We start from the raw sequence: 14,793 nt of genomic DNA on the forward strand, positions 1-14,793 counted from the left end.
GAGAAAAGACCGTCAACCTGTTACTTCACAAGCGACAAGCCAAACATCCTCATCATCTTCATATCAACCTGCACCCCCCCGAAGGGTGGCTCTGCACATCCCGAAAGACCACCCACAAATACTAAATAACTAATCTACGTTAAAAACTAAGAGCCAAAACTCCACTCCTAACATTTGACCGGCTGTAAGGCCGTAAAACGGCAGCCAAATTGTCTGGAAATGTTTCCTCTCCTCCCCTCTGCCCCCCTCCAAAGGCACTTGCTCACTAGCTCCAACAATCCTGCCTCTCCTTAGAGGGCCACAAACCCAGGAATTGTCAGTGGGGTGGACTTCTGCCAGGTCTCACAGCAGAAGGAGTCCAGCACAGTTCATTTTTCCCTTCTCCTGGGCACTTCTACCCAACAAAGCCCTGGCTACTGCAGGAACTCGGGACCCCAGCAGTGCCCTCCATCTCTCCTGCTTGCTCCGGAGAAGCCCCGTCATAGTGCATTTCTGATCTTCTGCACTGAAGGTTGCTGAAGGCAGCGGGGAGTGTTTTGTGGCTTGTGGAGTGGATGTTACGAGGACTTCTCTAGACTTTGTGTCTCCTACGCAGTTGGCTGTAGCTGACACTAACAGTCTCATGTTCCAGACCCTGTCCTCACATTTTAGTTGCCATCTTTACTCTTTTCACGGGTCTGCACTGAACTGCTTACTCTAGCTAAGAGCACAAACCACGACCGCACCACCATCGTGTTTTGTCGCATGGTATCTGTGTGAGCTGTACGTTGCTACAGTTCAGAATACTTTACCACTCAAAATTAAAACGGTGAAAGCCAAACGAAGTTGACTCAAGTTTAACAAAAGCAGGACCTGAAACTCTTACAAACCTTGATAAAGGTTTTGCACACAGAAAAGAAGCACCGAGACACTCCATGTAACAACTGTATGCACTCTGCCTCTCTTTATTCACTAATTATTCCCCTTAATTATCTGAACGAGGGAAAGGGCCTGCAGTAAAAATCAAAAGGCTGCCAGGTATTAGATTACCCCACATTGGTCTATTTACAGCATCCCCTGCCGTATGATTCACACCAAACGACAGCTGGCTCTGCAGCTGCCCTGTATATGTATACGGGCGACACAGCTGCCAGCCGGACAGGATTCCAGGAGCCGGCCCCGTCCTTCCCGAGGCATCGCGGCCCTTCGGCTCGCAGGAGATATTGTGTGACAATGCAGTTACCGCTCTCTGAGTCACCCCGTTCAATAAGCGCTTCCTGTTCGCACTCCTCTACACTTGGGTTACCTAAAATAAATCAGTCACGGGGCCTCCAATTTTTATTTTTTAAACTGCTGCAAGAGATGCAATAGGAGAGGACTGAAAGAAAAGCAAAACCACAGAGGCCTTTGTTGTGTACGTAATAAATGCTACAGGTGCTTTCGAAATGCAGCAAATACTTCAAATGTTACTTTAGTAACCATAGTAATACTCTGTATTATAATCTAGATTACTAACTAGAACTCCTTCCTTCACCCCCTGTAAACATCACAGCCATCGATACATCTGACACATCAAAGTTGACATGGTTCAGTCACTATCATCCATGCACGAGATTCCAGTATGAACCTAAAAACAACGATGCAACAACTGTACAAACATGCCGCTATGCCAGATTCAAGTTACAAACGCAGACAAGAAGATTGAGACCCCTGCTTTTAAGGATGTGTGACCTTAAACGCACGGAATATCACTCGCGCACAATTTCCAGATTTTTCGCATGCTATCGACCAGATGACAAAAGCCTCCAGAATTTAACACTCCAACTCACAGATGGGATTTGCAAGTAAGGGAGAGAGCTGGGTTAATCAAAAGGATTTGTCCTTCAGGGTTTTGGATGAGCCAACTCATCATAAATATTAAAAAGAAAAATAATAGCAAATAATATAACAGAAAGACAACATAACACCTACACAGGGAATCCCCACATTCCAAGTTAGGAAAAAACAAAACCAAAACAATATTTTTAGTGTCCTCATAAAATCCTTGATGAGAAACTGAAGTTCAGCAATCGATTTTAAGAGGGAAGCTAAAATAAAAGCCACGTTTATGAATAACAAACACTCTGTCGTGCTGCTAATTACTCCCTGCATCAGTAAATTTCAAACTGTGGTGCATGGACCCCAATTTACATTCACTGAAGACTTCTGGTGATCCATGGAGAGCTGGCAGCTACCATGAGACTGACTCCACCTCCTTGCTGCAAGCTACTTTGACAGGTGCCCATGTTCTTCATTATTATGAAGACACTGGAGGCCCTTGAAAGCAGCTGGGATTTAAAAAACAGAAAAACAAAACAAACAAACAAAAAACAAGAGCACACTGCCACGGCTATGCAAGCAGAGAGCACAAAAGCGCTGATCAGCAAAGACATCAGCTCTCGGTAGAAATATTCCTCCTCCACTTTGGTTTTCCATACTTTGTACTTCTGCATACTTAACTCAAGAAAGGTTTGCAATGCCCAAGCCTCCCATCTCGGGGAAGGCTACATCCTGGCTGTGCCAACAATATATCATCTGCCGGCAGCCCAAGACTTGCTTCTGCCTGTGCTCCGAGCTGGATGGAAGCCTTAACGCCACGGGTAGCAAAGCACCCACTGCAAGGCAACGCGCCCTTCTGTGAGGCGCACCGTGTTAGCGCAGGCTTGGTGCCCTGCTAATACAGCGAGTCTGCTTCCAGACAGCTCAGAGCGTGGGCAGAGAAAACTAGCGTCTGCCTGCAAAATACCATGTATACATATATCCTCTATCACACAATTTCACTTCTGATCTGCCCGTAACTAACTTACGGCTATAACACCATCTGTGTTGCACAACTCTCAGAAGGAGTATTTCCAGAATGAAAGTTGCAAGCACACATTTGCGTTTTACACTTTAAAAAAAAAGGTACAAAAAAATCTCCAAAACATACAGTTTGGGGACTGAGATCCCCTGCTTGGATTTATTTCCTCTGAAACTGAAAAGTTCCAATTAACACTGAGAGACATCTCGTGCTTTTACAGTCATAAAACAGTCGGCACTTTTAATGCATACCATGCTAAACACTGCAGAAAAAGCTTGGTCTGTCCTGTTTCTGAAAACACATTGCCTTATACCATCTTCAAAGAGTAAAAGAACTGGACGATACTTTTACTTCTTAAGCAAAGTCCTGTTGATAGCTTTCAAATAGGCCAATGCATAGCAAACAAATTGCAAAAGTCACTAATCTATTAAGTAGTATTTGAAGTGATTTAAAAGGGGTTTTTTAAATTACATTTCTGACACAGGAAGCAAGCATTGCTCCAGTAAAATATAAATATTCCCTAAAGTGGAAGGAAGATACTACCCTGCCTGAAAATTATCACATATCATTATGCTAAAGATATGTCCCAGAACATGATGAACAAAAAATTCTCAGTATGTATTGTTATAGAACAGTAGTTACTGTATGAACACATTATGGCACGGGAATTATTCTGTATTCCTACTGCTATCACGGATGGCGTTTCAGAAGGTAATTTAGTACAACAGCCAACATAAACATACCTCTGGTGCAAGATACTCTGGAGTGCCACAGAAAGTCTTCATTGTTGCTCCATCCTTGATGCCTTCTTTACATAGTCCAAAGTCTGTTATTTTTATGTGTCCATCTTTATCCAGCATAAGATTTTCCAGCTGAGAAGAGAATCCAAATGAAAGACATTATTACGTATAACATACACTGCTCCTGAGCAAGTCAATGAAAGACATGAATTTCTGCAGATCAGTTTTCAACCTCGTTCTCACTGCGGTCAGAACCATAGTAGCTGCCAAAGCATGCATGATGTAAATATACATTTATATCACCTTCCTTAGTTCTTTAGGGAACGTTAGGTAACTAATTTGCAGTCTTTGGGTAACCGATCCTATGCACAGAAAGAACACAGAATGTAGACATTGTATTTATGCGTCTACAATATTATCACCAACAGAACGCCAGCTCTTTTAAAAATAGATTAAGTATTCTCCCTCACACAACTTCATCCCTGCTTTTACTCTAAGTGATTTTATGAAATATTCTGTACCAGTAAAGGATAGCAAATGAAACAAAAATCAAATGCAAGGCTAAGGAACCACTTCCAAAGAGACCCTTTACATGAAAATCACTTTATACATTTACTCAGCACGTGGTATTCATCCTAGCCTGTGCCACTAATTTTTGAGAAAGCCATCCAGACTTCAGGATAGAGTTTCCACTGTTTATGAAATAAAGTGCACTTTCAAAGGAATGATGGTGACATGGGAGACAAAATCCAGCAGGAATCCCAAAATGACTTTGATGTAGCCTGAAAACATTAGATAGCATGCTTCATTTTATTTCATTGCTCCTAAATCAACTACCAGTATCCCCTCATCCTCTCCTGAAAACACTTCGGGAGGGGGGAGCGGAAGCTATTCTTGCATTTTCTTCAAGAATTTCCCAAGTTAGTTTGCCCTGAGATTTCTTATTTGGTTGGGGTTTTTTTCCTCCCTTCTCTGCTCACCAAACAAATAAGCAACTTGAAGCTTATCCAATTTTCTAACTGCAAGCAGGTACTATGAAGATAGTGCTGTGCAGCACATTGCAAGGAAGCAGAACATCACACAGTATGAATTTGCATCTATCTGATAAGACCTGGGATGAAGAGCCCACGATTATGTTCCACCACGCAGAAGAGCCAGCAAGGTTTCTCTTAGAACATAAGCAGGCAAGTGAAAATGCAACCCAAGTAGCTCAGTACCCCTTCATATTCTCTGAAACACTGCCAAGGTCCTGATAAATGCACTATACAACCTCTTAGACTATAAAAGTGTTTAGACATCCTGTAAAGTCAAGTCCAACAGCTGCAATAACTGTTATGTTAAAGTTCAGTCAGGAAAGGCTTTCTTATGGTTCAGGCTCATTTGCTTTTGTGACTAACAAACAAAAAGCCCAAAACCAAAAAGCCTACGGAATTATTTTTCTACATACCTTCAAATCTCTATAAACCACGTTCTTCTCTGAATGCAGGTAATCCAGTGCTGAAACAATCTCAGCTCCATAAAACCGAGCCCGGTCTTCAGAAAAGACACGCTCTCTTGACAGATGGAAAAACAACTACAAGAACAATAATTTGTTACCTTTAGATTGCACATGTTTCTCACACTTCTCAAGCCATTCTGCTTGGAATGTGGTATTACCTAAGAGAAAACCCCTTCCCATCCTCACCCAGCTGTATTCCCAAATGTGTTAAAAAGCACCATAAATTAGATGACTAGACAATTATATCTCATATTCACAGATGCACACTGATAACCAGTTTGTGTGCTGCACATTCTTGTATGTACAGAAAATTATAAAAACCCATTTTGACTGAACTACAATTACATATTAAAACTACAGCTTAATGCATGATTTAGAGACATGTTAATACTCCCACTTTTCCTTCTTGACTGTCTAACAGTAGTCTGCTGTTTCTAGTTCTCCCTCCAAAGTAACGCGTGCTCACTGTATTAATTAAAAAGTGTTAAAAGTTGTCTGAAGAGCAACTAGAAAGCAACCTTGCCTTCTTGAATTACTAAATGTCAGATTACAATATGTTGCTGTCATGTAAAATATGAACCTACACCCAAAACCCCTATTCTCTAAAAATGGAGCTAAGAAAATTAAGAGTCTTAATTCTTAATATTAGTTAAACCTGCGAACAGCTCTGTTTAACTGGGACAAGCTGCATTAATTAGTATTGCAAACATGGTCCTTAGCTAAATAATGTCAAGCAGAATTAGCAGTAGTACAGGAAAATCCTAAAGTATTAAACATTACTACATTTCCCTTACCTCCCCTCCGTTAGCATACTCCATAACAAAACACAAGCGATCATGTGTCTGAAAGGAATACTTTAAAGCCTGAAACAGATTTAAACCAAAACTTTAGAAGACGGATCACACCGACAGTTATAAAAGCATTTTTAAGAAATTTTCAAAAACATAGACAGACATGAAATTTTCTATTTTAGTGAACTTTTTGTCCTTGGATCTTATATAATACTTACACTTCCCTGTTGCAGCTGAGGACTGATCCACCGCCAACTTATTTCATTAAATAAATTTAATAAAGCATTAAAACCATCCCTTGCAGAAGCTATCGGTAATGCCTATAATGCTGTGAAACAAAGTCCTGGCCCATTAACAGTGATACAAAACGTACCAACAGTGGCTCTGAAGTTTCCTCGCCAGGCCACAAGCTCCCACAGTTTCATCTCTCAGACAAGAGGCCACAACCAGACCCCAGAGCCCAAGGTTTTACCGCACTGCCTACGAGACCTCTTGTATGAAACATATATTTACACGCACCAGCCCCCTGGTCTCTGCCCTGCTGCCTGCAACTGCTCCCTGTTGACAGCCTGCCAGAGGACTGAGCAATGCTGCCAATATCAATTTGTGAGCAATTCACAAAAACAGACCAGGCAGAGGGTGTGATGAAGCGTCACAAGGTGCCTTTGTACAGTCCTGTCACGTGTATTCCTGTGGCAAGAGTAACATCAACTTGTTTGCCACAGTCCTAGGTTTCTTGGTTGTAACCCAGTCTTGTAGCTGACTTCTCAAGACAGCCCTTGTTTTAGATATCCGGGTTTATGAAAGCATTAAAAAGAAAATATCGCATATGATATCATCGACTTCATTACTAGGAGTGGCATTTTTAAACCAGTCATATTTTTGCAGAGAGAGGGAGGATCGGGTTTTAGACATGTCAACAAACATTTACTGATTATACCCGATACAGCCAATATTTACTTCCAGAGGCCACGCTTAAAAATCTAAGTTCCAGTTAAGGCTTTGTGTACCTGGACAAAGGAAACAACTGGAATCCTACACAGGTCTCTTACGGGGCTTAAGTGGTTGGAAACAATTGAGACTCAACTTGTAATAAATACTAGAAACAAAAACTTGAGGTGGAATTTAGGTATCTGAACTCAACCAAGAGACTGCTGGCATTGGAGGTCTAAACTGAGAGTATGGTTTGATTTTACAACTAAGCCAATCCAAAGGGAAAGCAGAGGATAAAGCACGGTCCTGCTCTTCCCTGTCCCATCCCACATGCTCCCACCACTACCCGTTGGCTGGCATTACCAGTGCTCTGATTCCATAGTAAGCTGCTTCTGGGAGCTTAAAAAAAACAACAAAGGCAGGCAAAACTACAGGGTTTTTCCCCCACTATGTCTTCCTGAACTTGTTTGTCACAAGATCGGGGTCACCCTGATCTCTGCTACAAAGAGGAGACCAAGCATTTGGAGGACAAGGAAAGCAGATACTTCTCTCAGAGACAGCAAGCCATTAAATGGGTGAGCCATAAAGTCAAACCACACCCTGAAACACTGTCTTCAAGAGGTACTGAGGACCTGCTCTACAAGAATCAGAAGACTTAAAAAAGCTTTAATTTGTGCTTCCCAAAAAAGGAAGGGTACAAAAATATAAGCCACTCCAAAACCAGAGATCTCGGATGTATTATATAAATAACAAAAAATAAGGGAAGTCTTGGTTTTCATGATGTCAAGTTACACTTAGCAGAGGGAGAAATGCTTACTGTTAAGAATGGATGCCGCGAGTTCTGTAAAACACGGTTTTCTGTCAGCGTGTGCGCTACTTCATCCTGAAACACAAGCAGAAGGAAATCAGCAAAGTGATTCCCCAGATCAGGGGTCCATTTCAAACACTAACGGAGCAATTATTTGCAAGTACTCAGAGAATCCTTGGTATGACTTTCCTGAAGGCTGTATCGAGGGTGAACCACGTTCCCAAGTTTCCCATCTACTCACCTTTGCTACAATAACTTCCTTCTTCAGAATTTTCATAGCATAATACCGTCCGGTTGCTTTTTCTTTAACTAAAATGACCTTTCCAAAAGTGCCTTTTCCCAGTAGTTTAAGGTATTCAAACTCATTCATGGTCTGTTAATGATACAGATAAACAAGAACTGAATTACATGAACTAACAACAAGTATATCGTTCTCAGATTAGAATTCCTCATTCATGTGAGAACACATTGCATATGTTGCATATGTGGTTTTTTTAATCTTTTTGCTTAGTAGAATTCAGGAGCAGAAATGATTCTTCCATAAAAATGAATACCAGTGCACTCCCAAAGATAATCAATCAAACTATTTAGGGAAAACCATAAGCTTTCAATTAACAGAACACTCTTTCACATGACTCAATACTCAACTGTGCAAATACCACGCAATATATTATTATTAATCCATAGACGTTTTGACCGCTTTGTCAGTGCAGACATTCACTGAAAGGCACATGTTGCTCTGATTCCAGGCATTAAACCCATACCTTTTTTCTGATGTTCCCCACCTCTCTAGGGGACTAGCTTTCTCTTGCTTCATTGAACAGCACCAAAACCCACATGACTGCCTCACAGATAAGCCATTCGCTCTTATTTGTTTCACCATTAGGAAAAATGTTAGGGAAAATCAGAATCTGTTGCAGGCTGAGTATAGTCTCTGCACTGTCATATCAATGACCATTGCCAACATGGCAATAGTAAGACTTATACAGCCAAAGGCTATTGCAGCCTAGGTTGGGGGAAAATTTTAATACGCTCCCAATAGCAAACTTCCTCCATATTCTTCCCTAGAGCTGGCTGAGGAGACCTTCTGCTAATTGTTCAATACAGTCGATGCGAGGACTCCAATAATCGTTTTGACTATCCTCACTAACATGCCCAGAGAGAGAGAGTCACTGTCTCAGAAGAACGTGTTTATTTGACCAACGAGGTGGTTCTTGCATTTCTATGAAGAGCTGCTCAGCAAGAGCGGTATCTGTTCAGTCAAGGACACAGAAGGCTAACGGCAGCTACAATTCAGAGTGACACGTACGTAGCCACCCACATCACTCTAAAACCACTGACATGACGCAAGGCTGGCACACATACTTAGTGATGACACTGGTGGATGGCTATCTTTTTTCCTTAAAAACTTCATCAGTTTTGGGAAAACTGAAACAAACTTATGAAAGTAAGTGGGGATGACAATGGTGAGATAAGGACACAAAGAAGTGCCTTGGTACAATCCACAGACATAGTATTTGCATGGGAGAAGATTCTACCAATTCCTTCCTACAAGAGCAGATGGGAATACTTTGGAAAATGGAAACCTGAACAGGAGACCACGAGGGAATAGAAAGCAGTGAAGGGAGCTGAAGACAGATACCTAAAAGGGTTCCACAGGGCAAAGATCTCCTCTGGCACATACTCTGATGCAAAAACCTGAGCTCTAGGAACACTACAGACAGACACCACAGTGGCTGTCTGGGACAGCCTAAACCCTTAATGCAGAGCAATTACGTCCACTGGACCCACCCTACATCCTGCAAATCCACTGGAATATCTTCACACAAGCCTGCAAGGAGTTTACACAGTCACGTGGTCCAGCGGGAGCCATGATTTCAGGCTCCGTACCACAGGCAAACAGGCAAACCAATTCCAGACCTGAACTGGCCTTGAAAGCCATACAGTAAGGACATCTGAACTCAGAACTCTGGTGGACCCAGACAGGCTTTGCCTAGTACCTGCTCAGCTCAGACAATTGCTTCCTCCAGAAGCTGCGTCTACATCCAACTGTGTAATTGTTATGGGAAAAGATCTGTCTTGATGGCTATTTCTTGTCTAAATTCAAGAAGCCCTAAAAAATATTGTTATTCCTGCTACACTCACTTACCACTTTGTGTTTTGGCTTTGTCATAGAAACTTCCATTTCTTCAGCACCTGAATTATCACTGGGAGAGCCAGATCTGAAATCCATCATCTCTTCCTCTTGTTTCTTGAGGCTGTCTGCTACTGTTTGGATGGCTTTTGTCCATTCTTCCCTGGCAAAATATAAGCAAAGACATTCAGTACTTGTGACTTTAGATTACCATATGCCATGGCAAGGGTCACCAAGGAATACAAAGCAACTAATGCTCTCTGATGAATCAATGCAACATACACTGAATTATGTGCATTTTCAAGCACTGTAAAAATGCATTTTTAAGAGCGCTTTTAACATACATCTTTATTAATTGTACTAGAAACAAGACACAACTGAAGTCCTCTCAGTCTGGACACAGTACAAGGCTTTTCAGACAACAGAATTTCTAATAGGCATTCAGTCAGCAGCTCAAGATATGACCTGGTGATCCAGAGATTTACATAACAAAACCAGACTTGCCAAAACCAAAAAGCAAAAGGCTCCCATGCAGCACAAAGCAATTAAACACAGCTTCTCCATTCCTATGGTGCACTGAAAGACATATATCCAACTGCTGGGGGCACTATGCCACCTCTTCGTACACATATCCCAAATTTTAATGGCAAGGGGTGTTCTAGGAGAAGGTATTAAAGCCCAGGATACTTAGGTTATTCCTCTGTTGTAAAGACGATGACAGAAGTACAGCAATTCCTGTGTAAATTTTAGTAGAATGTCAGCAAAAGCAGTGGCATTTTATCTTAGGCACAGGTCTTGGTTACGATAAAGTTTCCACAGCTGTTTCAACAACGGGTCCTCTAATATTGACCCCTTCAGCTCCTATGGAGACCACTTCCACTCCAGTGTCCTTTGGGAAATTTCACACCTTTGGAAAATTTCACACCTTTGGAAACTACTGAAGTTCTTGGCCTTCACTTCATTTCATTGCGAATTCATTGAACATAAAGCATACAACTCGTAAGGGCTTACAGGGTTTTAGGATGGGCTTTAAGGCATACAGGGGCTGAAGACATGTTCAGTGGACTATGTGAATTTACCATATTTTACTATCTTTTGTATCTGTAAGGAACGCGATGTAGTGGTTTAGTTGATATTTTTTGGGGATTGGCCAAACTCTTCTCCCAAGGACACCCCAGGTAAAATACTTTGCTACTACAGCAGGAACAGAAGTAGCCAATGCTGAACAACTCCATGCACAATCTGCAGTGAAGCCATGCCATCCTAATCAATGTCAAGTTTTTCACTGGTTCTATGAAATTACTAAAAAAATAATTAAAAAAATCATATCTGAACATGTGAATTTCAGTTTGTGATGGATGGAAGAGGCAGATCATTCCCCAGAGGAAGCAAAGTCCATGGGAGAAAGCACCCAACACAAGATTCTAATAAAAACTGCACCAATTACACATAAGGTCTTTCCCACCCTGTGCATTTTTTATTTTGGATTTTGTCTGAATGCGCACTATCCAGCCCTGTCTGGGGCAGCAAGGTAATGCTAAACATCCGGAACATTCTCCCTATAGTCCCAGCACAGGCTACTTCATTCACCATCACAAACGCATTCCTGTATTTACTACTCATTTTTCATATTCAGTACTATTACAAAAAGAACTTTTTCTTCTGTATTTTTATCTCTCCATCTCTCTCAAAAGACAAACGTTGGTTTTAAAGGCATAGGGAAAGCTAAAGGCATATCTACCTTGACATCTCTTTTAAGATTTGTTACTGACTTGGTTGAGATCTCGGCCCTCCTGAAGAGAATATCTTTGATTTCTGGGAAACCAGAAATTTCACCCTCAGCTTTTATGTCTCAAGCGTACACAACAGAGGTGACTAACACTCCGAGTCCTGAAGGGTCACAAAGCTGACTTAACTGGCTAGAAGGAACAAAACAAGACTGAAATATAATCTTCCCCCAAGTGGAAACTGTTATTCACTCCCTTTAGGGTCACTGACCACAGAGCTACTAAAAGAAACAAGGACCAGTTTATTTTTCTTTGCTTTTAATTTGATTTTCACCTTCTTCTGATCATTGTAATGGAATCAAAAGTAATAAACAGAAACCTTCTTTAAATCAGTGCATGCAAAGGCTACGAAAGAAAAAAGCGAAGAATATTAGGTAGAATTTGCTGATCTTAAAAATGTGCCAGTATCATAACTAGGGAGGACAAGGGTTTTAAAATACCCCTTCCCCTAGGGCAATGGTACTGGAATAATTTAAGTTCAGTTCCTGAAGAGCAAGTAAATATTTAAATACTTTGTAGTTGTACAATAGCTGTGCTGGAAAACTGTTCTCTCAGGAGGTAAGAGATCAATTCTCCAATGATGAGAGCACAGGATGCATGCTCTTAGCTTTGTTTCCTAACAGCTGAAACAGAAATCTGCACCTGCAGCAGATAACTATCACCTTCATTATCTAATTTGCATAAAACATTAGCAATCAGCAGTGATACAACTAACTTTTTTCTTTTACAACAAGGTGTCTAAGAAGAATTTAAAAGGTCAGTATTTTGAAACAACTCAACTTCACCTGAATTTGTTTCGCTTGTGCTCATCCTTCCAGAAACTCCCAAGTCAGAAACCCTTCGTTTCACATACCACAACATTTCCAGGGAGAAATGAACCCTGAGTTTCCAGAAATAACTACCTGTGTGCTGGCAGACACCTGCACCTGTCCATTTTGGATAACCAACATAGCAACACTTCATTTACAAATACTACCCAAAATCCACTCTCTGAAACCCCCTTTAAGGTATCTTTTACACTGGAACGCGCACTAAAACTGAGGCGCTCAAAAATTATTTGTCGCTTTTCAGTCTAGACGTACATCATCTGATAAGTAAGAGCTTCAGCAAAGGACTTGCTATTAATGCTGAACACTTGCATCTGCTTTTGCAAGTAGTTTATGTATTAAATATGAGTGAAACATACCGCTCCTCTGGAGTCTCCACATGAAATGTTCTTTCAATTACTGTGGTCCACTGGAGGCATCTAATGATAAATGTGTTTGGTTTAGGTCGTTCTGTCTTCATCAGCTGGCACTCTACCACAATCAAGGAAGAAAGAGTCATGGTACATAAGCAGGTTTAAATAATCATTTGTCTTTATTCTTATCTAGCAAACTGTTGCAATTAATCAGCCACAGAAATCTCTGTAAGTACTTCTTTAGGAGACTTGAGACAATTTACTGTGTTGATGAAACCAATAAATAGCTTGGGAGATAGTCATCTAAGCAGCACCAAAATCAAATTCTGCTTAGACAGGCTCCGCATTTGGTCTGCCTATAGAGCTAAGTAGAAATGTGATGTGATGACACAGAAGCCATTCAGGCTTGGGTCCTACACTCCAAAGGTCATCCAGAGCAGAGCACACGGACAAAGTCAGCTGATAATGCAGCAATTACATCCACTGAAATTAAAGCCAAGCCCCCACGTTCCCTCCCTTTGACTTTCCCGACACAAAACCCTGTCCTTGGCTTTCAAGAAGTTGCTAGAGAGCGTGTCTGGTCATTTTGCAGCGATCTGAAGATTAGACTCAGCATTTCCAGTCCTCAAACACTAGAGGGAACATCAAACTGCAGAGGCACCCCCAGAAAAGACCCCTTTCAAAACGCCTTTGGGACAGCTGCCGCAGAGTCGGATGCTGTACGGACATGCAGCTAACAGCTTCCATCGCTGCCAGTGTTTAAGCACAACCTAAAAAGGCTACAGAAGTACAGCTACACGCAAAACCACCACTTCCTTCATAAAAATGCCCTCTCCAGAGCTGAGCATTTTTTTTTTTAAATCACACCTACTATTTTAAGCTTCATAGGATGCTATGAGTGTTTATCCTTCACATTTGGGCCTGAAAATGCACCTAATTGAGGGTACGCTAGCTATACTAAAAGAGAGGCTCTGAAAAACAAAAGAAAATCAATGAAATAACAACAGAAGCCAAAACATGACATTTTTCAGATTTATATTAATAGAAAATCTAATGCTAATTAAACAGCTCTTGTTAAAGGAAAGTCAAATTAAGAAGGGGGGTGAGGGGGATAATTGAGGTGTTTTTTTTCTTACATTAAACTCTTTTCCTTGCAGTTAATGAAACCACGAGCTTGCTATTATTCAGTTTTCAGGTTCTAAATCAACTTCCAAGTAAATAAAAAGGCACTATGAAGACAAGACGACAATTCTGCTTACTGTTGGAGCTATGAGCATCCTCCACCACCAGCAATGCGCAAGTTGAGGACAGAATCTGGCCAGAGTAACAGTGCACGTTACTAAGGCTGCACCGGTATCATTAGGGTAATTTTATTATTGTGAAAATTTAGAGTGCTCAGTTTTAAATTCAAGCTCTTAATTAGCACCAAGATGAAATATTTACTGCCAGTGTTTTTGGACGCCGTATTTTTGGCAATATATTTCATGCCCCATTTGCTACTGGAATTATAAGCTTTTCAATGAGTAACTTTGCATTTTTCATGACAAGAAAATCTAATTTTTCTTTAATAGCACACTGAGGTTATACTGCATCCTACTAAAGCACTGCAATTAGATAAGAGAAAGTTTATTAATGAGTCATGAAAAGGTTTTAGTGTGATAAACGGCACTCCTTCATTCACCGAGATTAAAGAACTTCCACACAGCGACGCAGCCGTGCCTGCAGAGCGCCGTATTTAGCCTTCCAGCTACCTCCATCCTCTTTCACAGAATGGCAGTTAAGGCCAAACACAACTGCACGAGCTGGTGCAGCCCAGTAAGCCTGGTTCCGATAAATTCAACTCAAGAGATCTCATTCCTGCTCTGGGATCATCCACCTTAGCTTAGCTGCTCCTCTTTTCTTTGTTGTTTGTTCTGCCTCCCATTTTTGTGTGCCTAACACGATCAGATGAAGGCTGGCGTTGTCCTCTGTGAGCCTGCACGACGTAGCCCTAAGATACTGAATTTGGCTGAAGACTCGAAGAAGAAAACCAGGCTCTTTCTAACCTTGTGCAAATCCAGAGCTGTCCTCCTTTACTTACCCAGAAGCGCAACATGATGAAGAA

General features: G+C 41.3%; 1 protein-coding gene across 3 annotated transcripts in view; it reads right to left on the bottom strand.

Moving 5' to 3' along the window:
* AKT1 (AKT serine/threonine kinase 1) overlaps positions 1 to 14,793 on the bottom strand; it is a 75,806-nt gene that overhangs the window by 16,732 nt on the left and 44,281 nt on the right. For all 3 annotated transcript variants that reach the window (XM_087747874.1, XM_087747875.1, XM_087747873.1), the window contains 7 exons: positions 12,696 to 12,807; positions 9,738 to 9,885; positions 7,830 to 7,961; positions 7,598 to 7,663; positions 5,851 to 5,919; positions 5,006 to 5,131; positions 3,562 to 3,690 (listed from right to left, as the gene is read on the bottom strand). In XM_087747874.1, the coding sequence (XP_087604000.1) occupies positions 3,562 to 3,690; positions 5,006 to 5,131; positions 5,851 to 5,919; positions 7,598 to 7,663; positions 7,830 to 7,961; positions 9,738 to 9,885; positions 12,696 to 12,807 (782 nt within the window). The remainder of the gene's footprint in view (positions 1 to 3,561; positions 3,691 to 5,005; positions 5,132 to 5,850; positions 5,920 to 7,597; positions 7,664 to 7,829; positions 7,962 to 9,737; positions 9,886 to 12,695; positions 12,808 to 14,793) is intronic.

This window comes from Nipponia nippon, unplaced genomic scaffold (assembly GCF_047370975.1).
Source record: "Nipponia nippon isolate SJK-2023a ecotype South Korea unplaced genomic scaffold, ASM4737097v1 scaffold_11, whole genome shotgun sequence".
NCBI lineage: Eukaryota > Metazoa > Chordata > Aves > Pelecaniformes > Threskiornithidae > Nipponia > Nipponia nippon.